Genomic DNA, 26,707 nt, shown 5'->3' with positions numbered 1-26,707 from the left:
TGATCTTTGAACTTCAGATTGATAACGTGTTGTGCGAGTCTGCGGGACAAGTTTAGGTCAGATATTGATGATGCTTTTAAATAGTCTCTCACCAAACTTGGATGATCCAAGTGACTATATAGGCAACTGGCCGGGCGTCTTTCATATAGGGCGTTGTCTGATGCCATAATCACCACATCCACATCCCTTTGTATAGGCAAGCCCTTCATGGTTAGGTTACATTATGATCCCATGATGGCACAGATGGTGCCAGTAACAACACGCGTCACGCTAAACATTAGCAAGCAGGTCAGGCAGCTAGGGGAGAAGGCAAACACCACACATCAAACTTTTATGTGGTCCTAATGTCCTGCGCTTCTCTCGAAACATGTTTCAAGACATTTACCTCTTTCCTCCTGCTCTCTGCTCCGGGTCTCGTAATGAGCGCGGTGTCACCGCAAACCACGGCGGCATCCTCCACGAACACACAATCTGGAAGAGACTCATCCGCGGGGAGCTCAATCACCTCCAGTCCGAGTTTCTGCCTCAGCACCGACACGTACACTTCATGCTCCTTCTGCGCGCCTGTCAGGTCCACGTCCAAGCTGTCCGTCCTCAACGCCTCTTTGGCGAGGGACGCGGGGATACCCCGAACGACGGCGTGGGTGTAATTGCCAAAGCCTGCCATTAAACCAGCCATGTTTTCACACCAACCTCAAAACTAAAGAAAACAACAAATGAATGAGAATAACCGCCGTTAGTTAACCCGATACTCGCTTGCTTTGTTTGCGCTCCCCACGTGTTTTTTTTCTTCTTTATTCTTCTTTATTTACAGTGGCGTGCTAAACTGTCAGCCACACTCCAGTCTCCAGGCAAAGCGACAGCGTTCTGATGACGCGCGTCGACTAGTATCATCACGTGTATGAAATGTATCAGTTCTCAGTGAAGCGCTCCTCCGCAGGCAGGCAGCCCAACAAGTGACAGTCCGCCCTGGCTCGTAAACAGGGGAGGCAGCCCCGTGAATCTCTGCTACAGCATGGCAGGTCTCATAGCCATGGGGACTGGAGGTGTTAGTTACTGTGTGTGTGTGTGTGTGTGTGTGTGTGTGTGTGTGTGTGTGTGTGTGTGTGTGTGTGTGTGTGTGTGTGTGGTGTGCCAGCATGGCCAGGCCAGCTACTGTACGTAGGCTACAGTACACACTATAACATGAAACACAACCACAACTAACGTTATTAGTGTGCTGCTTACTTTTCTAGGTAGTTCACCTTTCACCTAGTAGGCCCTATGTGTAATGGAGACCAATGTTCTTTTACTTAATTAGTAATTCTCCTCACCTGGTAGCTTCTCAAGGGTAGTTATGAGGTGATTAGTGGGTCAGAGTCAGTTCAGTTCAAGCCAGCACACAGTGAAGAGCTCTCACTGCTATGTTAAGTTAACCTTTCTATCAGGCCTTGGACAGGATAAGTCTGTAAGTTTGTGTGTTTTATTTGTTAAACTTATGGCTCTTTTAGCATATATTGGCTCTTGATATTTCTAAAATGTTGATTGCATTTAGTACAGTGAGTACAACATGTTCTTTTCTTGTAGGATGCATACAAATTACTAAGTTTGGTTTATTATTTTACAGTATTTGACACAATGTTGTGTTCTCTATTCTTTCTGTATTGCAGTTTTACAATTTATTCATCAGTAAAGAACCTAAATCAAGTCATGCTTTTTGGAGCTTTATTGGGAACTTTGTTAGCTGTCTGCCAAGCCATACAGACTGTACACCAACGTATAGTAAGGGCAGAACAATTAGCGTTACATGCATGCGGGGCGAGTGCGCTGTTGGGGTCTATGGCATCAAACAAAACTTTGGACTCAAGAATATGAGGAAGATATGGGAGAACATAGTAGGTCTACACATTACAACTACAAGTAATTTGTTACACACACTGCTGTGCTGTATAAAAGTGCACAAAACAAAACAATATAACCTAAGTGAAAGGGGCGCTATAACTCATGTTTATTAGGTGATGTATGGTGACGTAAAACAAACGGTGCCAACACAAACATTAACGCCATTAACAATAAAGAGACAATATGATGTAAGGCCCATTTTGACATAATTTTCCCTTCATTGTCAATGGCGTTTACAAAACAAACATTGAACTAAATACAAACGTTAGCCCCTCAAAAACACTATATAGGCTACTGCACAAAACTTGCCAATCAATTAAGGCTTCAACTCAATAACAAAACAAGAAAATATTACTGGGCCCTATAGGATCAACCAAGGTCAGGCCAAGGCCACCCCAAGAAGTGTCCCACACAAGGGGCCCCACTTTAAGTTTACCAATCAAACTCACAGCAACCTACTGCTTGTTATATCATGCTGCTTATAGGCTACTGGTTCTACTAAACAGAACACTCTCAGCATGACAAAGATGGGAGACCACATAGAAAATTAGCACAAAAAAACTGATATATATAGTTTTCCTTTGCTCTGGTTCTTTCTTGACAGTTCGTTCGTGATTGACACGCACACGCACACACACACACACACACAGTGTACACTGCATGTACACAGTACACTGAGTACAGTAGGACCCCCTGGGGACCCCCACACAGTAACTCTGCATGTCCTTTCTCAACCGTTTCGGACGCGGGCCGGCTCGCCGGAACCGGGCCGGCACCCTGGGCGTGTTCCTGTGGGTCTGGAACTTCCGGGACCCCCACACGGAGTTGGACCACTTACTTCACACGGGTGTGAATTTTTTGAGTCTATAGGCTTGTGCTTAAGTGATACAGAACTGTTGATTTGTGAATATGGACACAAAGTGTGCAACAACATCTCTCTCGCCTGCATGTATTCCCCATGGTGCCGGCCTACCATCTGAAAGGAAGGCCCAGCAGAGCTCTCTGAATGGATGGAATGTTTCTTTAGACATCAGAAGCACAGTCTTCCACACCCCAGGACCTCAACGTTTGTCTTTTCTTATTCCAGATTCACTCAATTATCCATGACTGGTCTAAACATTCCGGAACATTCCAGGAGCCCCACATTCCACTTTCCACTCCAGCCATCATGAGCCATGCAGGAGGAGCACCTCCTGCCCCCCCACCCACCCCAGACTTCTTTCCATCACTCCATATTGTCGATGGATGTCTGGGTCTGGCCCAGATAGCAGAATCTCTCTCCATGTTGAAGAATGTGGCTTAGTTTAGAATAGATGAAGGAAAGCCTTCATATAGGTACACCTGCGGTTGGTATACATTCTGGAATGAGTGAAAACAGTGCATGCAGGTTTAGCCTATAGTGCAAAGCAAAGATCTAAATAATGGGACCGTTAGTAGGCTACATTATTGTATAACGTAGCCTATAACCCATTATCCATGAATGCAGCAGAGTATAGGCTATATAGCATATTTGCACTATTTTCCACCTAACTCAATTTTTAATTAGATATACAGAGATACAGTGGCTCATAATCTTTTCATGTATGTTAAAACATGATTCCCTATACAGTTGAGCTAGGAAATAACTGTTAATATTATTTTTAACAGAACCCTCACATTCATTATGAAATTTATATTTTGTTTAACCCTGTGTGGCAAAATAACTTGCTTGTGTCTAAATATGTAGCCTTTATATCATCACCTTGTAAGCTTTAGCCTAAATGTGTCATTTCAATTTCATAAACTGAAATTATCTTTCAGATAATTTCGTCTGATATGTCCAGCTCTTGGAATGATTGGAATTGAATGAATCGTTGTATACCAACGAAGTCGCCCTTTGGCTTACCAAAAAAGGGCGAGAAGATGGATTATGGGCGACGCCGCGACGGTGCCTGTTACCGGTTCGTTATATGTTATATCATGTTGATATTTTGCTATTAAGCGCTGTTGCACGCACACACACACACGCGCGCGCGCAGTAAACATATCTGCTTGAATGGCCAGACAATAAACCATATGCACGGTGCACCCAGCACCCTGCAATCGACTGTCGAGCAGACACACCCCCTCTCCAAACATACGCAAGGATGCACATCATTCATATGTCAGACTTTCTATCAAGATAATCCCCCCAAAATAGTACACAAACAACGAATTTAACAGCCTGGCCTGGTTATATTAATCGACATCTGGATAATCATATTGTCACGGTCAGATCAAAATAAGTAATTTCAGACTAATAATCATCTTTGGTGAAGCCATGCATCCTTTGCATATCACTGCATCTAGTGCCTTGGTATGGAAGTATGACACTATGTCAGACACAAATAAAAACAACAGGCTAAGAGAATAACATGCAGGACAATAACGACCAACCAAAATGATTCTACGATAAGCGAAACCGAACGATTGTATAATTCATACACCAAATTATAAGGGGTAGGCTATAATATAGGCTACCATAAAGCAAAAATAAATACTTATACAACTCACCGAAGTAGCACTCGTCGATCTTGACAGCCATGTCCGTTAGTTGGGCTATTGTTCTGCGCTTTCTCGTGCCTATCGTCAACAGAAAGTTGCAACAAGGGCACGCAGTTATGTCCAGTCCTCGTATAAACCTCAATGAATATAAACAAACAAAAATCTACCATGCTTTACGGTCAAATATTCCTAAGGATGGTTGTTCAGTGTCATTCGTTCGCATTATGGTTCGTTAGGCATCTCGTTATAGTCTTTGGTCAAAATCAAAACTTCGACAAAACAGAATAATTTCAAACTTCGGTGGAATGTGACTTATTTGAGACCCCGATGAATCGTAGACTAGGCTAGACCAAGTATTTTTCTCCCCCCCAAACCAACATCTCCTGTGGAAAATTGGATACTAGATCCATTTTTCCCCGAAGCGTGATGGACAGATTGCGTGAAAAGTAAATTAACTCAAGGAATGCAAAGGAATTTCCTGCATGAAGAACATATTTAACAACCCTTAAGCTGTCAGGAATGCTTTGTGGTTGGCTGGCGAAGGGAGAAATATGTTAATAATGTAGGCTACTGCCATACCAAATATGGCGATATTGTTACGTCTAAGGTCTGCTGCGCATCTGGAAATACTTAGCTCTTCTGAATAAAGGGAATGGAAAGCCAGAAATAGACTCTGTTAAAACGTATTTCTCCCACTCTTAAGACGCGAGCAGAAAAACCTACAGCAATTTTAAATGTGAATTTTCTGTAACAGCCCATTTAAAAACCCAGACGTCATAGCCTGCCTACCTACTGGCAAACGAGTTGATTCAGCATAGTTAAAATTAGTCTCACTGCCAGTGCCATACGATTACAGAGCCAGTCAAGGCAATTCAATTAGATCATGACGGCACAATATCATGGCACAATGACATAATATGCTATATGCTATAGTCTTATAGGCCTATCAAAACCTGCACATGTAGGGCAGGGCTGGAGCATATACGCCAATAAAGCCATATAGAATAAAAATAACATAGACCCAGCCTACTGATATTAACTATTTATTATTCAATGCAAACATTAATATGACAAAATGTCATGAAAACATTTAATCTATCCCTAAAAAAGGTCTAAGCAATTCGCCTAAGTTCAGCCCAACTGTTAATAGATTTGAAAATAAATATGTGAGAAATAATTAAGGGGAGTAGGGAGACGGAAAAGTGTGTTCAGATGGGATCCAGGGGGGAATTCATTTAAGAAAAAAAAACTTAGACAGGGTGGAGCTTCGTCTTGGATGGAAAACGCGCCAAGAAACATTCCTCACATAGTTTTGGAACAGTTCAGCAGGCAGCCAAGAACTACGTCAGCTTCCACTACGGTATATAAGAGAAGAGGTGCCCGGACTCAGGCAGACTGCAACTGCTACCAGGAGCTGGAACACTTTACTAAGGAGACGACTCAGAAAACAAACGAAAACCACCACTTCGATAAAGACGACTGACTGGAACACTATAGGATTCATCGGAAGACAACACTACCTTTCTGAAAGGGAATTGTGATAATATTTCTTGAGTAGCCTTACGAACGACAGAGCAAAAATTATCAACGATGATGATGCTTACTATCACCGTTATCTTCATCGGAAGTTTCAACCTGGTAAGTTATTGATTTATTTTACTCTTATTGACGGGTCGGTTTAATACAACTATTATTTGTTGTCAATTTACCTTTAATGATCGGAGAGTAGACTGAAACATTAGTAGGCTATTTGTTGAGATTCTGTGTGCCGTGACTGGGAAAAGTGAGTCGTTTTTAACCGTGGGTTCTGATGTGGTTTAGGTCCTCTGTTACTCGTCCTGCCCCACTGTGTGTGAATGCCCGGTGGAGGTACCGAAGTGTGCGCCTGGCGTCAGCCTGGTGCTGGACGGCTGCGGCTGCTGTAAGGTCTGTGCGCGGCAGCTCAATGAGGACTGCAGCCTGCCCGAGCCCTGTGATCCAACCAAAGGACTGGAATGCAACTTTGGGGCCAGTTTCACTGCTACAATCCGTGGAATCTGCAGAGGTACGGATGAGGCTATTCCCGGCTCCATATTTACGCACAATTCTTATACTGCTTCTATTTAAAAAAAAAAAAAATGGTTGAAGAGATTGAACTTAGCCTGTATGATTTAATACTGGAATTTAGATAGGTGGAAATTTAAAGTCTACTTTGAGAGCACAGCCCTCTGTGGAAAGTGACTCCTCAGACAGCATAAATAATTTCAGTTATTATATTATCTGGCTGCAAGTGATGTCTTCAGCAGACATTTCTGTGTGAAGCAGGAAAGAATAACATTCCTTTCCTTTTCCCTCTCCTGCAGCAAAATCAGAGGGCAGACCATGTGAGTACAACAGCAGGATCTACCAGAATGGCGAGAGCTTCCAGCCCAACTGTAAACACCAGTGCACGTGCATTGATGGGGCAGTGGGCTGTGTCCCGCTGTGCCCACAGGAGCTCTCCCTGCCCAACCTAGGATGTGCCAACCCCAGACTGGTCAAGGTTCCTGGCCAGTGCTGTGAGGAGTGGGTGTGTGACGATGGCAAGGAGACAGACATCCTGGAGAAGATCTTTGGCAAAGACTTTTTCACAGATGAGTCAGAGAGAGACCTCACCAACAGGAACGAGCTCATCGCCATTGTCAAGGGTGGACTCAAGAATCTACCTGGTAAGGATGAAGCTCCCATTTTAATTTAATACATTTTAAGCACTTTCCATTGCTTCACTTTCATTTATAATTAAACAAAATATGTACAACCTTCCAAGTTGCTAACATGATGTTTCTTATCACAGCTTACAGAACCCAGCCAGAGGGACACATGTTTGACAGTCAGAAGTGCATTGTCCAAACCACACCCTGGTCTCAGTGCTCCAAGACCTGTGGGACGGGCATCTCCACCAGAGTCACCAACAACAATAGTGACTGCAAGCTCGTCAAAGAGACACGCATCTGTGAAGTGCGGCCATGCACGCAGTCACCTTATTCTAGTTTAAAGGTGAGCTTGAGCTGCCATGGCAACATACCATCAATAATATGATACACACACACACACACACACACACACACACACACACACACACACACACACACACACACAATATAAATGTACTGTTATGTATCATCAGCAGACATCAGTGGATTAAAAATGTGGCTAAATATTCCCCTGTTCTTGCTGTCCTCCAGAAAGGAAAGAAGTGTAGCAGAACCAAGAAGTCCAGCCAGCCAGTGAAGTTCACCTATGCTGGCTGCTCCAGCCTGAAGAAGTACAGGCCCAAGTACTGTGGGGCCTGTGTGGACGGACGCTGCTGCAGCCCCCATGACACCAGAACCATCCGTGTCAAGTTCCGCTGCGAGGACGGTGAGACCTTCAACAAGAACATCATGATGATCGAGTCCTGCAAGTGCACCTACAACTGCCCCCACGCCAACGAGGCCTCCTATCCCTTCTACCGCCTCTCCAATGACATCCACAAATTCAGAGACTGAGTGTGATTGGCTAGGACTAGGAGTGACCCAAACCCCTGACAGATAGAGAGACGCAACATTTGACAGGCAGCCAGTGGTAGGCCATTCTAATGCAGGGGTGTTCATTGACCACCAATCAACTACCAGCTCCTTGTTGTAACTAGATTCCCAAGGAATTGTGGGCTTACATCATGAGGACTTAATGAAGTGCACTGTTTGCTGTGACTACATCAGCATTCTTAAGTAAGAATCGCTTCATATTATTGGAGCATACTAGGTAGCTTCGTTATGGAGCAACGTGTAATTAATATTTGTAAATGTAAAAGTTTGTCATCGGATATAAGTTCGCTATGCATATTTTGATCTTGAACATTAGATATGTCCCAAACCATAGACTTGTGTGTGTATATGTATGTATTTATGTATGCGCATACGCAACTTAAATTAGTATACAATCCTGTAACCTATGAACCAGACACTAAACATAACCCCTCGACTTGTTTAACAAGTGTGGGGTTACGTTACAACCTGATGTGGGCATTAGTGTTCATGTTTTGTGGCAGCTATGGAATTCCCTTACTTTATCAGAAAGACAAAGCGAAACATGTAAAAGAATGAATGAATGTTTTTATTATTGTTATTAATATTATTTATCAAAAAAATGTAGCTACTTTATTTGGATATTATGTGTCATACTGGAATAAATTGTAAAATGATTTAATTTTATATGTTACAAATAAAACTGATTTATTTATGAAATATAACACTGTCATTCTCACTTCATTCATTGCAGTCAATCTGAAGTCAAACAATTCAGTTTTACTTTGTGGCATAATGTAAACACATTACCATCCACACAGAAGCAAGGAAAGGCCATTCAAAGTCAATATTTCCAGTGGAGTTATATCATACTGTAGACACAACAGATTCTCAGACAGACATTGTGTGTGGTGCTGGACTGTTCTTATATAACAGATCCTTGGAGACACTCCTGACTTCTTGTGCTTTGGAATGCCATTCTAAAGCTAGGTATGCTTTCACTTGATCTGGCTTAGGCATACACTTGACTAATTCTGGGAAGAAAAAAAGAAAAGATGAAGTCCAAGAGTAGCAATGCGTATGGGAGTATGCCAAGAATCTTAAGTGCTGTTCTCAATGGGCTAGGATTAGACACCATGCAATGGGGACAATGACTATGGTATTCCTATACAACGACTCACGAGTAGCCAACAATGACCGTATCCAGGGATAATCTTTTACACAGAGAGGGACAGCAATACGAATTTGACCTAATTCATTAACAGCTGCCTTTTTGTTGTAAACAGACTTGTGAAGTAGGGAGGGCTCCTGGCTCACTTCCATGTTCCAGTTTAGTGGGCATGAAGAAATATATGAAGTAGGACTTGGGGTAAGGCAGGAAACGAGGGTGACAAAGCTGTCTCCATGGTCACACAGCCTTCCAATTGTGTTCTGCAGCTGCAGAAAGAAAAAAAACTGCTGCTTGATGTCAAAGCCCTGCACTGTTATTTTTGTTTAATTTCTTATTTAGACTCATTTCTAAAGCACAGTTAACATTGTCCTGTGTGCGCCAAAACAGTTCCATGACCCACAAGCCTGTGTAATTTATTTTGGAAAAGAAGTATAGAAAGTATTTTAGGAACAGTTTTAATCTGATGCCAGTGCTAAGCATTTAAGAGCCGTCCACCCATCCATCCGTTTAAAAGCAAAAAACCTAATGGCATTGATGATGCTTTGAGTTGAGATTATTAGAGCAGACCGAGGAGCAACAACTTGAGAAATACATACAGGGAAGGGTGTTTTTTGATCCAGGTAGAGGGAGCAGCTCAGGAATGCAGCAGTGGCTCAGAAAGCAGACATCCTGATGGGCGGCAGATGTTGGAAAATATTTCAGAGCAACATGTTCACTTTAGCCCGAGAAGCCTTTCTAAAAATACACAAACATTCCCAAGTCCTGTTTCTTTTTTTTGCATCCTTAAACCTACCTATGTACAGTAGCTGAGACAGCAAGGCACTTCCCTGCAGAGTTCTGGTACAAAAATGCTTGGTGGAAATGAGTGTGATTGGTGTGCATTTAATGGGGGGTTGAGGAGGACACATTGCCTTTGATTGAGTTGCATACCACACAGGATGTGCCCACTGAGGTTTCGCAGAGTGCTCACATGAAAGACTTCTGAGGTTTACCTAATCATAAAGATGTGTGGCTTCACTTCTCAGTCTGGATTTACAGTCAAAACACTTCAAGGAGCTCCACTTTTTGCTTCTTTTACTCTCTATTGCTTCTTGAGGGAAAAAACAATACCACATCAGTCCTTCACCCTTTGTAAAGTGCAGTGTAATCAAACTGTCATTTGTCTTGTTAACTCAATGTTGTTAACTTGGTTATGTAACAGCATCTGGATATTATCTGAGCAGTCTTTACAGTCATACATAGCATATCTAAGCTTGTTGTATCACAACTTCTTGATTTGAGGACCTAAAATCACAGTATTGTGAGGGTCTGCTTAAAACAAAATACAAACCTACACTCAGGACACAGATGCACACAAATGTGCATGCAATCACTCACACAATTGTGTGTGCACGTGCAATTACCATAAATCACTCAGTGTCTACCTCCTTCCCTGGGCCCAAAGTATATTATATGACAAATACGTTAGAATTAAGGCTTCATTAACCATTACGTAATGTGGTGCACCCAGAAGCTTACAAGGTAGAGAGTGGTCATTACAGTATTCTGGAAGCTGTGGAGCACTGATGTCAACTGTTTTACAGCCCTCTTGCCTATAACATCCAGGCTAATATTCTGTTAGGAATGGTCAAAACCTAACCACTAAGTCCACACTTCCTCTAAAACAGAGCCATCTACTGGCCCTAGTAGCAACATGCAGGCTGTGTTTGGATTCTTTCTTTCTTGAAGTTATTATGGCCATGTATGAAAAAGGCGCCTGTGTGAGCATGCCTCTCCAGGTCAACATGCCAACATCAAATAGAGATCAATAAACCCAGACATCAGAAATTACAGACATTGATGTGCCTGGTGGTTGAGTTGGTTGCTCTGCAGATCATGCTGCATTGAGCTCCTTGAGAGAGTGAGGACCAGGTTTTGAATCTGACCCCCAGCTTGTCTCATGCTCTGGTAGTGGTACTCTCTACCCTTGGTCTCTGTACACCGACCTCTGTCAAATACATCATTAAATTGCCTAAAATCTATTTTATAAATAATACTGATATGTCATGCTGCATTGAGCTCCTTGAGAGAGTGAGGACCAGGTTTTGAATCTGCAAGCTTGTCTCATGCTCTGTCAAATACAGCATTAAAATGCCTAATAAATTTGACAAATAATACTGATAGGCATAACTATTCTGTGTGCATGAGTGGTCAAGTTTATCTGGAGTATTAAATATATATTAAATGAATATCCATAAGTATTTCCATGACATGGCATGAGGGCGAGGGAGGTGGAAAGAAAATGTTTGACTGACAGATCGGAGGAAGAACAGAGGAATTGTCTGTTTAGTTGCAGTCCGTTTACTCAATCTGACACAGTTCAGCTGTGTGAAGTCAGTGACATTCAAGAAAGAAACGACAGCTAGTACAACCTGTCAAAGGATGTTTAAATCAGCGGTCCTCAAACATTTTCATGTCAAGGAAAAACATTTGTGCATAAGAGCAGATTTATAAAATAGGGCCTTTCCTCATTTTTCTGGGGACCCCCTGGAACTCCCTCAAGGACCCCAGGGGTCCCTGGATACCACATTGATAACAAGTGCAACAAATCATACTGTATTCCATATTATATATGGCATACAAGGTGGTTTTCTTAACTGCAATCAACTTAGAATAATGCATTCCTTCTGTTAGTTTTTCTCCCAGCTTGTCGAGTATGGCTGAGGATTTTCATGCGTGTGACATAATGTCAACAAACACAGAGATGGGACTGTAAACGCTCCTAGTGACATCATCTTGCTTGCTTATAGCAGAATTTAAATCAAATGGGTTTCATGATGTCAGGGGGAATGGGATAGGGCAGGGTTGCACAAAATATTTCATGTCTAAGTGAATCACTCTGATTTACTGTAGAATTCGATTCTGACATCCAGTGGTGCCAAGATGCCTGTGGGAAACTGGGGCCAGGCCTGTTAAAGCAGGGGTTCCCAAACATTTTCAGCCCGAGACCCAAAACATACCAGGACCTAAACATACAAAAAGTGGTTAACAATAGTAGCATTATTTTCCCTGTATTTTAATAAACAAACGTTTGTTAGGTATGTATGTCAGTGAAGTGACATACAATACATACAAGGATTATGATTATATGGTAATCTCAGGTAACTTTATACTCTAAGACCTTGATAATCGCCAAAGGTTTCACAGCTGACTAACAAATACACTAATAGGCTACTTGAATACAGATTAAAGTACACCATTGTTCCTCATTTAGATGAACTTTTTGCTGTTTTCAAAATGCTTCGTATGGTCCTGACTTCTGTTAATGTCAGTAATTAGTAAAGATTAAGGCTAGGCCATTTTAAATCTTATGGTGATAACACCTTATTTTCCCTCTACACTGCAGGAGCATGTTCCTGTGGCATGCATGTCACCTTACTCCTAAATGTACAAGTAAACAATTACTTGTACAGTATATTGCCTAGTAAATCATTTCCCCAGAAGAACTGGAAGAGATTGATGTCAATGATATTACCATCGGTGCTCATGCACATGTACTCAAAACACACATGCACAGAAAGGCTTGGTGACAGTGACGCAAGTCTGTTGAAACATCCGTCAGATCACCATCTGCAATTACATAAGAATAAGTGATGAACAGGCTTAAGGGAAAATCAGACTCACTTCTCTCCCAGGCTGCTGGGTTGTTAAGCCTGTCGCCACAGGGATGCTGGGTACTAGACTGTGATCATTTGTTCAAACAAACGAAGCGCTGATGGGAGAGGCGGTTGCGGGTCTGTGGACATCTGTGGACCCTGCCCAACCGAGACGATGGTGGGGAGAAGCCCCAAAGGGATTCATATTTATTGTTTTCTTTTCTGAGCTGTTGTCACTGCAACACATTGAAAGACTGATGTTTTTCCTTTTTTTATTGCAGCTCAGTGACTGAAACAGTGACCAGCAGCTGCAAATTGATGTGCAAGGAACACTGTTTTGTAATGATTTAAGTTATGTTCTGATTCCAAAATGCAAAAGTTACTTCCTCTATTAGCTTTTGGCAAATCATGGCTTAATTTATGTTTATTGTGCTACATCAAAGACAAAACGTGACTTTAAAATGTCATTTAAAATGTATTGCCCATGAACACACGTACACAAAGAATAAATTATTTCTACCGTAATACATTTTCTTTCACAAGCTGTATTTCTGAATAGAGCTAGCCATTAATAGAGGATGCAGCTGTGTCTGCTCATTTTTCTAAGGACCTAAAAAAAGTGACATATTTTCCCACAACTGTCTCCTCCATGCTAGTTAATGCCTGGTTTCCACTATGTGGCCAAACAGGGCTTGTAAGGCCTTCATTACTCACTTTCACCCATGACAACTTTTCAGTGAATCTTTTCCATCTTGTTGCCTACAGAGATGCTTTGTCAACTGGGCAATGGTGACAACTGGCAAGTGATGCTTTTGATCATGAATGGGCTTTATGACCTAGCCCCAGTATGGAAAAGTGGCTAACAAGTATGACTCAAGGGTTCAATTAGAATTAATGTTGTCTGCCAGCTGACCTTGTCCCAGACTACAACTAGATAAAGTGCCCCTCGGGGCACAGGTCTGCACCAGGGCAGGTCAGGTTGTGGCCTCCTAGTGGCCCTATAATAGGCCAATGTGAAAAGGGTGCCATTTCATCTTACGCCTTGGATGGCAATTGGATGATTTGATGTAGATTTTGTTCCAAAAATGAACGAACGAACGGACGGAGACAGACAGACAGACAGACACACAGTGCAAGACATTCTCTCTCCCCATGCCTTCGGCCTGTGGAGACAATTAAGTAAACATTAATGCACGCTCGCTCACATACCTTTATACATGCAGACAGAAATACAAAGACAACAGACATAAAGGCAGATCAAAGCTATAAGCGCATGCACACACACACACACACACACACACACACACACACACACACACACACACACACACACACACACACACACACACACACACACACACACACACACACACACACACACACACACACACACACACCTGTGTACTGTCAACAGCTAATAAGCCAAGTGGAATGTAGTCAAACACATGTGCTCACAGTCAGATGTTACATCATTGATTGGACTCTGCTTCTGGGATATGTCAAGGCTTCGTTTATCAAGAGTCACTTTTTTCTAAAGGTACAGCAATAAGCATCACAAGACGACAATGGTGCATTTATATAGCAATGGTGGTTGATGCTGGGGTATGGGGTTAGGGTTTTAAAAACTAGGCGAGGGGTGCAGCCACGCAGCTGGCAGAGATAGGGGGACATAAGAACATGTAGATGTATTTTATTTGTGTTGCTCAATACTTATATTCATTAATGTAAAAAAAACAACAACATATGCATGTTTATGTGTTGGATTGTTTTTTTTTCCTTCTTTTTTGTGCCCGTTTATTGTTATTTGTTTATGCCTGTACTTGTTCTCTCTCCCCTAAACCGAAATAATATAAAAAGTGTTTCATAATTGGCCCTTTTTATATCTTACAAAAACAGTGTAATCAGGTCAGGGTCCAATTTCAGATGTATGAGCTCCTCCAACAAATAGTGATTTCATTCTTCTAAAATTGTCACATGGTTTCATTTCAATGTTCAAATTATCCCATATTTCACCAAACATGGATTAGAGAAAACCTAGACAAACTGAAAACAGATTTGTGTATCAGAACTTGTTTTTATTTATTTTTCGTCTGTCGTTCTCATTAATCATCTCACGACTCCTAAGATTTATCTGGTGACTCTTTGGATGGGCACAACCCCTAGCTTGGAAACCACTGGACTAAATTAGCCATCAAGCTCCACCTTCAGAAGCTACAAATAACATGCTGCTTAGCATTAACAATCTAATGATGACCAGACCAGTACTTTTACTTAAAGTTAATTGGTTTTACACATTTTTCTGATACACCGCTGTGTTGGTACTTTTACTTACTTATGTAAAAGTACCAATAATAGAGTTCTTCAATGTCTGTTTAAGGTATTATGTTTTGTTTTTTCAATCCACCTCTGTTTAAAAGCTGAGTCACTGACTTCAAGTTAACCACATGAAGCTTAGCGTCCCTAAAATAGCATTGCGGTGTGAGCTTGTAGATTGGCTGTTTTCGGCAAAGCGATTTGGTGTGAAGGGAAAAAAGGAGGGAGAAACAGTGGTTATTATCAAAGTAAATCAATATGATCTTTTCTAAGCATATTTGAAATTAAACTCAAGAACTTCAGCTGGTGTGCAGTTGCAACAGTGTGCATTCTGTAGCAAATCTCAGGGGGCATCAGCACAGCATGTGTTATACAATCAGACCAGTCTGAACTGAGTGTGTACTGTACAGCACTCTTACTGTACTGTACTCGTATTGTACTGTAGCACTCGTATTGTATTGTACTGTACTCGTACTGTACTTTTATTGTACTGTGAGAGAGATGCTGCTCAACAGTACCATCAAGCGGTATTGGCGCGGTATTTCCGTGCTCGGACATTCCATGCTCAGACAGACATACACACACACATTGTCATGCATATTATGCTAGCACCACTCAAAAATGCCATTGACATTACATCTGTGTGGATAACAGGGAGAAAAGCACTTGGACAGCGACTCGCCTCGCTCCGTCTGGACTGTCAGATTGACAGAGGACAGGCCAAAATGGAACTAGTGAATCACTTCCTGTAAATTGCTTGCTGGGGACCGGTCTCCAAGGTGACTGCAGAGACTAATTTACAACACTGCCGGGTGGTTTTGTTAAACTGTGGCAGTGATGTCTGTCAGTCTACCATACCATCCGTGCCACATTCAAACCTTCAAATTTTCTTCAAGGTAGTTAAGGTAGTCAAGCATAAGTTAGATTGCAATAAATACTGTTTCTAGACTTCATAATGCCTTGGTCTGATCCATAGAGAAAAGATACACAGTAAAGTCCTGAGTGTAAAATTAACTCTGAGTGTACAAATGGAACCAAATGGAATGTGAAGGGTCCATTTGGTTTCAGCCAAGAGAGAGAAAATATTAAGCAGAAATGTAACTAATTCAAACATGAAATATATATTGAAAAACACATTGATGCGCTCACCCACTTACATCTCTAAGAAAGACCTCCAACATCTCTACACATAGTGCTCATCTGAGCAACACATCTGCTGGGGGATTGCAGAAAAAAATATATATCCCCTCAGGATCATACAATACTCTTTTGCATTTACAAATGTATTTTGTAAATGCCCTAAAACAAAGCTCAACAGCTAACAACAATAACATAATAACTTTATTATTAATTTGTTTTTATCATGCTTGTTAAATGACAGTCAATGTGCCTAATAAGAACCATGTGGATATACTACTGTTACTGTACAAGGCTTTGTGCTTCAGTACCTGCAAACATGAGTCTTATTCTGAATATAGCCACCGCAGCAGAGCTGTGTCTCAAAGCAGGTCTCATAAAACAACAATTATGCACAATACAATTGAACTCTGCCCACCAAATCAAGGCTAATTACGTGCAAGCCAGCTTCAGAAATATCAAGGGGTAATTTAATGAAAGTGGAGGCATTATTTCCAATGCGTTGTTCCACACGCTAAAAACAGCACTGATTGCATTTTAACAGCAAACAGAAACAAAGGCATTTCTTTTTTGTGGTTTCATTGAGTAGTTTTATTGAGATAGAAAATTAAGAGTGCTGCTAAAATGAAAATGGGTGGTATTTCAACCCAGGCAAAGCTATGGGAAAAGAAGTAACAGATGTGTAAGAAACAGGAATTTTGCCAAGAGGGAGAGATGCACTGTGATCAAATTCATGACATCTGATTTCTTCAAACTATGGTACAAAGTGCACAGTGTACCCTGCTTTAATGAGCATTTTCCTCCATGCTGGATGGACAGTCTGCTTGAATGTTATATAACTGTTCCATTCCATTAAACAGCCACAAACCACCGCCACCTTACCCACAACCCTACCTGCCAATCTTGAGAGGTTAGTCTATTTTTACTGCTTTGTTTCCCTTCAGAAATAGCATGTCACGTCATCTGACGCCAGTAAACAATTGTAGAACGTTAATGGCCACCCCTGGATCCTGGCACACTAGTTGGCACGATGAGGCCTCACACGGCAGCAACCTGGGGCGTCTCTGGCCCACAATTCCCTCCCTACAGGCAGGAAGTTTCAGCAAGGGGGTGATTTGAGTGGAAATGAGAGGTGAAGCTGAAGGCAACCTTGTTGTACATACAAACCGTTGACAAATCTCTCGTTAGCTATGGAAAATGTGTGTAAACAACTTACTCGCCCTCCCTTGTTAATTATACTATAAGGTACAATAAAAAGCTGCGGGAAATTGAATATTTATTGTCAGAAAACAAATTTGAGATACGCCAGCACTCCTTGGACACCAGCGCTTTTAATACTTTAGCTGAGGGACTGCAATTCAATGCTCACGTATCATGGTTGTTCTTCGAAGATAAGAAAAAACAATTGTACAACAAAAGCATTAGGGCCTCTGGGTGCTCCCTGGGAGCGGGGTGCACAGTGGGATGTGAGATCATCACCCCTCCCCATGCTTGGGTTAAAAAATGCGTCACTACAGACTAGACATCAAAGCCAGCCCATCCATAGGGGTTAAACTTCCAAAGGGGTTAACGGAGGTTATAAAAACACACATACACAGAGAAGTCCCTAACAGTGAGTTACACTTTCAGTTATTATTACTGGCTCTCTGTCGCCGCAATAAACTAACATTACGTTAGACCAACAAGGCATAGAGGCAGCGTATATGCACACAAAACCACATATGGGACCCGCTTCAAACGCGCCAGAAAGACTAGCAAACTCCACACTTTGGAGACAGTACAGCTTGTTAATTACATGATATATAAGACCATAAATGCAGCACAAGAAAAAACAAATGTGAATCACTGCCAAAGGAATTATGAAGACATGTGTTATTTTCTGTATGTATGGTATGAGCTAAGACTTGGTAATAGTCTCTCCTCTACACAATTGAGCAACTGTTTCAGCTTCATTAAGTGGGGGTGGTGGGGAAGGATACAGATGTTATCCCACACTCTTCAGTTAAAATATATAGCCAACAAGAGGAAAGGTTTGCACATTTTAGAAATAACCACGGATAAGCCATATTGTCGCTTAATCCTATTCGTTGTCTGAATAGCTGCATTTCAATTTATTTTGTGACATGACCATGAATGATATATAGTATAACCCAGTGTTAAGTATACACAGTAAATGATCATTGTTCATTTATCCATTGCACATTAACACTCCTCAGCCCAAGTGAGGGAGTTCAAGTATCTCAGGGCTTTGTTCTCGAGTGAAGGGAGGGTGGATGGAGCTTGACAACAGCTGTAGAATCTCGCCAGCGGGATCAGGATTGCATTCGCTTTACCACACCGTTGTGATGAAAAGAGAGTTGAGCCATAAGGCAAAGCTCTTGATCTACCTGTCAATCTTCATTCCTACCCTCACCTATGGTCATTAAATATGGAATATAACCGAAAGGAGGAGACTGAGCATACAAGCTCCCCTGGCATCTCCCTTAGGGATGAGGTGAAAAGAAGCTCAGTCATTTGCAAGAGTCTGGAGTAGAGCCGCTGCTCCTTTTTGTAGAAAGCAGCCAGTTGAGACGGTTCAGGCATTTAGCAAGGATGCCTCCTGGTCGCCTCCCCAGGGAGGTTTTCCAGGCACGTCGACCAGCTGGCAGGAGGCTACAGGGCAGACCGAGAACCAGATGGTGGGATTATATCTCCATGCTGGCCTAAGAACGCCTCAGGATCTCCCAGTGAGCTGGCTTACGCAGGGGCTCCACTGAGTGCCTTGCGTCGCGTTGCGTAACTTGCGTTTGGACGGCATAAAAAATGAACCAGGGCGAATGGCAGTGGATCACCGTCGGCAGTGGATCACCCCTCATTGATTAAAAAGGGACATTCCCTTGTCGATGGCGCTATGCTGACAGACGCCCGATGGCTGCAGTGGAGCCCCGGTGTTGTGTGGTCAGGGAAAGGGAAGTCTGGGATCCCCTGCTGGAGCAGCTACCTCTGGGACCTGACGGGGACTGCCCATAAGACACAACTAATCCGTGCTGTGGGTTAAAAATCACCTGTGGCTTCTGAGGTGAGGGTTAGGTCAGGGTTTGGGATAGCGTTAGTAATGGTTCTTCTGAGGTGAGGGTTAGGTCAGGGTTTGGGATAGTGTTAGTAATGGTCTGACCAATGGGAGGTCGGACCAATGACATTGTTTCTGACCTGACTTCGTTCGGATAAACGCCTTTAGATGGATGGATAGATTTCCAAAATCAAAGGGTTAAATGACAAACATATATTCAAAAGGATTTCTCAAAATGTTACTTTATTGAGGAAAGTGTCCACAGTATATATAATCTTAAACAAAACCTAAAGAAAATACTGCAATAACACCTTCGCATAATATAGTTGTCATCTGTAACCACCCAGACATTATGTAGGGTCTGAAAAGGTTCTCAGCTTGTATTAAGCCTATTGTATACGGACAACAGATTGATTTATTGACTGCCTGACAGCAACATCTGTCTCTTCATTTCATTTCATTAAAGACATCTGCTGCGTGGCAATATCATTCCTATCCATTGGATTTATTGACTGGATTTTGTCATTGTGATGACTGGTATGAACCAACAGGCCCGCAAACCACTCTATTCACAGTCTCCTCCTCCAGAGTGCTGAAGTTTTGCTGACCTCAGCACTCTCACTCAGTCACTCTATGACTGCTCCATTGTCACCAGCAGGAGCATTGTTATGCTCATCTACAGACTCAGACCGGCCCTTATCATGCTTGCCATTACTAGAGGCATCATCGTCGACATTGTCTGCCAACTCACATTTAGTCCCCTTTGTATCAGAAACGACATTAGCATGCCACGTGTCATTGTCACAAGCCACTCCACTCTTAATGGGGGAATCATCTACAGCATCGTTGACCACCTCTTCCTTGTCTTCATCATCACTGTCCGGGATCTCTCCATCCTCCATCTCATCTTCCTCTGCATCCCTCTTGGCTCTTTTAGGCGGTTTAAGTTCAGGACAGATCTCACTGCTTACTGCAGGGGTGCAAGGTTCTTGTTGGCATGGAGGGACTTGGGTCACTTCCCTCCTGGCTGGGGCTGCCCCGTGACTCTTTGTCATTAAAGTACTGTGGGCTGACGCAGGTTCCACTGGAACAAACAATGTACATGGCGAGTGTGAGTGTACACGCCACGGAGTTATGCAGAAGCAGCAGTCTCACAAACTCAAAACATGTGTGACTAGTTTGTGTGTGCACTGTAGCAGGGTGGCAAACACGCATGGGCAAACACTGACATGCTCTGTAAAAAGTGTTACAGATAGACAATGGCGCTATGATTTGGCTTCCCAATTGCCTCCCAAGAGTAAATGTGTCTAATTTTGTGGAATTATAAAATACATACTAAGATGCAACTTAATTGCTGTCAAATACATGAATAACATGAATCCTATGAGTTAAGTAAAGGTGGTGCAAGTCAAATTGTAAATTAAAATTAGTGTTAAATAGTTCTGTATTCTGATCTGATTCTGTAATCATTGATAATAGTTTGTTCAATAACAGGGGTCTCCAAGTCTCTCCAGCTCTTTAGTGAACAAAAAATTAAGTTTCATGCAGGATACGCGATAGAAATAATTAATTAAAAAAACAAATAAAAGCTGACATAAATTCAACTGGAACTGGAACACTATCAAATTGAAGCTGTTAAATGGATAAATCTTTCCTGATTGGATGAAATTGGCAACCCACCTGAAAACACATTTTCTGTTAAGCTGTCAATCATAGCAGAAGAACATAGATGACTGACAACGTAATATCCAATTTAACCAGTCCTATAGAGTTGCAAATACCCCTATGCAGAACTCACCAAGGGTAGTTAGGCTGGCAGAAAATCAAGTAATTTTTAATTGGGGTACATTTATTTATTAAAACGTATTAAAATTTTAATTAAAGCATAAAAAGACTGATTTCCATTACTATAGGCAGAGGACAGAGCAAAAGATCTCTGTCCTCTGACTACTAACCTGGTTAGTACCCCAGGAGCCTGCCAAAGGCGGCTCAAAATGTTTAAGCTGTCTGATCAAAAGCTTATTGTCCAGGCGAGAAATAATTTGTTTTGGCAGCAAGGGAAACTGTCAAAGAATTGCTCTCCTTGGGCAAAGTGAGTGACATGAACAAAGAGTTTGCTGCATTCAGTCCTGAAATCGAAATAAAGATAGTGACCAACCACATGCAACATGTCTGGTGGTTGCTATGCCATCGAGACTATAGTTACTCTAGTAGCTCAAAGGCTCCCTGGACGCCCAGCTACTGGGTTCCGATTACTCTTTATCACCTCCTGCCCAGATCCCCCAGGCCACGTTATGTGGAATTATCAGCATATCTCAACGATTAACAGTACGGCAAAGCAGCTTAGTGCGCTACGTACGGCCTTATCATTGAAAACACACATACACAGGCACAGATTTTACCTTCTGTGCCATTCATCCCCTCGGATTTTGGCAATTTAATAATGATGGCCCAGTGGGCTCTTTTGTGAGCATAGATCTGAGCTGGCACAAAGTGCTGTAAGCTCTAGGGTGATAGTCGGTTGTCCTGTGCAAGGGCTGGTAGACATCTCTGGACAATAACCACCTCAAACTGGAGGCTTCATGAGGCCCGGCTGCCCGACCAATAAAAGAAGAGGCAACACAGCTTTTCCCATCCTTTAGCAATTTCCCTCGGGGTAAATAAAGTTTCTATCTTCTTTCTGACATTTCACAACTCATGCTGTCACTGTTTGTTATGTCAGCCATCTTTGATCCTCTCTTTGGCTCTGGCTCCAGCTGAGATTGGCCTGTCGTGTGTGACGTTACGCAGGACACACTTGTTTCCTTCAGGGTAGTGTGTTGTCAGAGTGATGAATAAGGAACCAGGGAGCCTTAAAGCGGCTGTCAGAGACACCAGGACATGATACAATGCCTATGGAATTGGGGTTGGTGGGTTGGATGGCGTGGGGGTTGTCTTTTTGAGGCTAAATGAGGATAGACTCATGTCATGTCTCCACCCTGCGAGAGATAAGCTCTTGAAAGTGCAAAAGCCCGGTTTATAGTTTGTCAGACAACAGTGTTGTTCGTTGAACATAGCTGACCTACAAGCCTTACACGACATTGTCTTAAGATGAGGCATGCAAAGTAGAACATATTTCTAAAATATTCAAACAATAAAAAAATGTAAGCAAACACTTTGCAGATATGTAAATCTGCTATTTTTGAGTAATCCCTGGACATTTGGACCTACAATGTCATTGGGGGTTAAAAGTGGTGATGGCGGCGTGTTTCCTCCTCCATGCCCATACCCGAGGCGGGGTTGACCTTTCTGGGTCTTTTCTGTGTGGAGTTTGCATGTTCTCCCTGTGTCCCCTAGGGTAGGTACCCTCACAAAAACATGCAGTAATCCTGGTCTCTAAACTGCCTCCCCCTGGCCAGCCGGGGCGCCTGATGGAGGGGAAAGGAACTGGTTGGAATAACGTGTTCCTTCCACGCGCTACGTCCAACCAGGGGAACTCCCCATTGGCAGGTGAAAAAGGAGCAACTTGGACACTCAGGCATGAAGGAAGCATGAGTTCAAATTCGTTGCTCTCCCCATGTCCCCCATATATGGAGACTAGGTTAGCGGAGGGTGTGTAGAGCCCAGGATCACATTAGATAATTGACACAGGGGTGAAAAATGGGTTACAAAAATCGTGTGATAAAAATTATATATATAAAGAAAAGTGGTTAAGCAAAATAAAATAGAAACATAAAATGAATTACACTTATCCATTTTAGATAAGCTAGATAGGACAGTATAAATCAAAGAATACTTCTTTGATACATGTTTTAGTAAGTGTTAGTCAAGAGTTAATAGATGAGTATCATCAACATAGAATTGCCTATGATGGTAGTCTAGAGTGTGGTTACCTGCTCCTTTCAATGGATAGTGTGAGAAATGGTCTCTGAGAACAATGTGGAGCACCGGGTATTCAATCAGCGTTTTGTACCTCAGATTGTCCCTTAAGCTCTTCCCAAGGTCGAGCTCATGATACCTAGCATAGAAAAACAAGAAACAAGAACACCTTACAACAATGTATTTGACTGCGGACCCACACTTCAAAGATATTCCACATTTACTCAAGATTAAAAAAAAATTAATAGCAGATGTACAAGCTCACAGTGTATTAATTGAACTCTTAAAGTGTAAAAACGCAGCACTAAGGATTTTGCTGTACACAATCATAATTACAGAGGAAGTGCATTGTGTTGCCGTAAAGGTAATAGAGACTGGGCAAGTGGGCAGTAGCTCTAGTAGAGAAAAATGGCGCGTGGTGTTGACATTCTCTACTAATTTTATTCCCAGCAGTGAGATGACGGCTGGGACTCTTTCGAGGATTGATGGAGATAAGAGTCATGGCTTGGCAGAGTCAAGACCATGCTTGGTGGAGCGTCTTCATCTCGGGGATGAAAACTGTCTTCAGCCGAGAGTCAATAACATCTCTTAAAAACACGCAACAACACTTGAAGCACATTTGTCTCCACCACTCCATCATTCCTCTTCCTGCTACACTGAGATGACATCAGTTAGGTCTCGTCTCGGAGTAGTCCTGTCATGCATTAGGGGCGGTCATAAATCATGATGTTAAATAGTTAACAGTACTCAAGGGGACACAGTTTGCCTCCACGCTTGACCAACTCAGACCATCCAGCTTAAAGTCTGTCATCACCAAAATCTGAGGCATGATACAGTTCTGATGTATGGGGAGCAGTGGAGGGGAGCACCAACCCCACCCCCCACTGACTGCTGAGCACACATGAGACAGGGACTGTGACATCCATCTTTTGTTTTGCTAAAAGCACAGATTCAGTGAGAACCAGGCGTACACCCACTACCCAAGCCAATCAAAGCACTGGGATGTAATGTGACATTTACAGGTCTTTACAACTGGGCCAGGTTCCAAGAAACTCTCCTCCCCCCAGAGAGAGAGAGCGATAGAAAAAAAAATGATTCTCTGGGGTGGGCAAAGGATCATCTCGCATAATCCCAAAAGTCAACAGTAATATCTGTTGGCATTTCCTGCAGGAAAGGATGAAGGAAAAAGATTCACATGGAGAAAGAGAGATACTCTGTGGGCTGGCATAGCTGAGAAATAGTTGAGCCACTTCTCAACACGGACAGAATAAAACTAAGCTACAGCACAGCTTAGTTTGAGTAGAGTTACTGTGCATGTGGAGTACAGGGCTCAACCCTTTTCATTTCAAGGACTCCCAGTTTGAAATGCATCAGGGCATGGACAACCATTTGATGAAAATGTTTTGTATTTTTAATCTCTGGAATCACCATCTACACTGAAAAATGTTTAGCTCGGAGGGTACTAACAAAATGGACCGGGGACATCTGGTTCCATTTGACTACTCTCAGACTTATAGACCCGTAATGGTCCATTTGGGCCCATGGTGGTATTCAAAATGGGCATACTGTTTGGTGTATTCCCATATGACAATATTGGCAAAACAATTTCAATAGGTATGAATCGAGTGAGGGATTAAAACAAATCATGAAATACCGTATTGTGCCAAATATAAGAGTACTGATTATAAGACGACCCCCATTCTTCAAGACTCATTTGTGGAAAAAGAACATTGAATGTCAAACAGTCTAGTACCCGATTATAATACGTCCCAGTTTTTTAGGATATTTCCATTGGAAAAAAGCGTAGTCTTATATTCCATAGGGGTTTAATAACAAAATGATCCAGGCCTATGGGCGATTATGACATAAGGAATTTTTATGATACATACTTGTCCCACACAACGATACTTCAGTCCCTCAAATGAACAGTTTGGATCTGGTCACCCTAACCAGATACAAATATTTGGCATGCATTTCATTGTAAATTTTGCTGTTTTTAATTTGTGTGACTAAACAAACAAACTAAAACAACAGTAGGCCTATCTGTAAACAACCCAGGAGGGGCTTGATGGCAAAACAGATTGCAGCTCCCTGTGGTATGGATGGAACTGTAGATCTCTGGCCACTGCTACAGCACTGCTGGTTGGCTGGCCGGCTGGCTAGGATAGGAACACGCACACATCTGTTCTCTATATAGTGTTCTAGTGAATGAACACTATGAGCACAATGAAGACTGGCGTACTCTCCTGGGGTTTCCTATTGTTTTCCTGTCTACTCTGCTATCACTGATATATATTTTACTAGTGCCGTCGCTTCCCTTTGAGTGTCCCATGACCAGACAAAGTCCATGGATATGGCAGTCGTTGGGTTCTCATACTTCATGTAAACTCAGTGTTACGATGGTGTTACACGCCAAACATAACAGATTCAATGTTGTGAGCTTGTTTCTTGGCTATTTCTAGTGCATGACACCGGCACGCAAAAAGTACACGTCACATAGCGCAGCACACAGTTGAGTAAATAGATCAGATGTTAACTCAGTCTGTAGTCCCTTCCCTGCAGGTCTCCAAGCCAGATATTTTATTTTGAAGACACCAAAATTCACGACCTATGACAGATCCTCTTTCTGATACACAGAGGAGCAAGACCAAGAACCAGAGTGGGAGGGAGAAAATTATTTAGCCAGGTAAAAAAAAAGATACTATTGCAGTAGCAATTACGCAATACAGTATGTCCTGCTGTTATAATTACCCAGCTGTTTTATGAACAATGTCTATAATAGGCTACACACAGCAAATAACACTATTACGGTGAATGCTTCTATTCAGGCTGAGGAAGAGATTGTAGACAGGTTTAGCAGTGTTAAGTAGAGGGTATACCACAAATATGTGAGAGAAAGCAGTATTTGGAGATACAGGGACAATTGGGTTTTAGAGATTCAGAACATGAGTTGAGAAACACGGTAGCGCCTTTTACACGCGGTTGTTCATGTCGTGAATGTTGTGCAATTATTCAGAGTAAAAGTTATGGATATGGAATGGAGGGATACCAGCACAGTATTCGGATAGTTAGTGTCCGCCCCCTGATATTTTGAAGGTTGGGGGTTTAAGAGACTATAAAAATTATATACAGTGCCTCCCTGCATGGCACTCAGCCTTGTGACATACTAGCATCATGTGTAGGGGGTACAGTGCTACGTAGGCCTACTTGCATCATGTATAAGATTGCATCAGATAAGCTCCTGACCTATGGGCAACATGGTTCAGTAACCGTTTCCAAGGCTACATACCTGCATGTGGTACATGCAGCTTTGTCAAGCATCTACTGTATACGGGGGAGGGAAGCCTGGCAGGGTGGCTGATATTTGTCACTGCATGGGGCTGGGGCAGGAGGAACAGGACGAAGGCTCTACATCTTCCCGGTGGGGGCTCCTCACTGACACTGACAGGTGAGTCAGTAGGATACGATAGCAGTGACTGACAATACACAAAATATGTAGGGAGGAATCAATTGGCATAATGACTAAACTGGGGAGAAAAAAGCATAAAAAAGAATGACGGATGAAATGTGTGTGAACGGAGAGACTCGACCAGGCGAAAGGCACAGGGAGAGTATG

At 42.4% G+C, this 26,707-nt stretch overlaps 3 protein-coding genes across 4 annotated transcripts in view; 1 reads left to right on the top strand and 2 right to left on the bottom strand.

The window, feature by feature from the left end:
• ddah1 (dimethylarginine dimethylaminohydrolase 1) overlaps positions 1–4,849 on the bottom strand; it is an 86,082-nt gene extending 81,233 nt beyond the window's left edge. Inside the window, exon 1 of one of the 2 annotated variants that reach the window (XM_083767424.1) lies at positions 4,414–4,849. Coding sequence is in view for 1 of the 2 variants with exons in the window: in XM_083767422.1 (XP_083623548.1) it covers positions 386–679 (294 nt within the window). In the remaining variant the exon portion in view is untranslated. Of the gene's footprint in view, positions 1–385; positions 944–4,413 lie in introns of those variants that run through there. The other variant, XM_083767422.1, reaches the window with a different exon arrangement.
• Positions 4,850–5,787: 938 nt separating this feature from the next.
• ccn1 (cellular communication network factor 1) lies at positions 5,788–8,653 on the top strand. Its single transcript, XM_083767214.1, has 5 exons — positions 5,788–6,042; positions 6,226–6,448; positions 6,747–7,091; positions 7,217–7,419; positions 7,608–8,653. Exons 1-5 carry the CDS (start codon positions 5,995–5,997, stop codon positions 7,908–7,910), a joined length of 1,122 nt encoding a protein of 373 aa, XP_083623340.1. The 5' UTR covers positions 5,788–5,994; the 3' UTR covers positions 7,911–8,653.
• A 9,623-nt stretch (positions 8,654–18,276) lies between these two features.
• znhit6 (zinc finger HIT-type containing 6) overlaps positions 18,277–26,707 on the bottom strand; it is a 49,119-nt gene continuing 40,688 nt past the window's right edge. The window contains exons 9-10 of the mRNA XM_083767062.1: positions 23,106–23,230; positions 18,277–20,317 (exon numbers count right to left, since the gene is read on the bottom strand). Coding sequence (XP_083623188.1) covers positions 19,860–20,317; positions 23,106–23,230 — 583 coding nt within the window. The 3' untranslated portion in view covers positions 18,277–19,859. The remainder of the gene's footprint in view (positions 20,318–23,105; positions 23,231–26,707) is intronic.

Source organism: Protomyctophum parallelum (genome assembly GCF_964188405.1).
Source record: "Protomyctophum parallelum genome assembly, chromosome: 6".
NCBI classification, from domain to species: Eukaryota; Metazoa; Chordata; class Actinopteri; order Myctophiformes; family Myctophidae; genus Protomyctophum; species Protomyctophum parallelum.
This window is presented reverse-complemented; position numbering and strand designations above follow the sequence as displayed.

Excerpts from the sequence above, each read along its gene's own strand:
- ccn1 (XM_083767214.1), top strand. The coding sequence starts at position 5,995 with ATGATGATGCTTACTATCACCGTTATCTTCATCGGAAGTTTCAACCTG. Across the intron at positions 6,449-6,746 it reads AATCCGTGGAATCTGCAGAG|CAAAATCAGAGGGCAGACCA; the intron begins GTACGGATGAGG and ends CCTCTCCTGCAG. Across the intron at positions 7,420-7,607 it reads CACCTTATTCTAGTTTAAAG|AAAGGAAAGAAGTGTAGCAG; the intron begins GTGAGCTTGAGC and ends GCTGTCCTCCAG.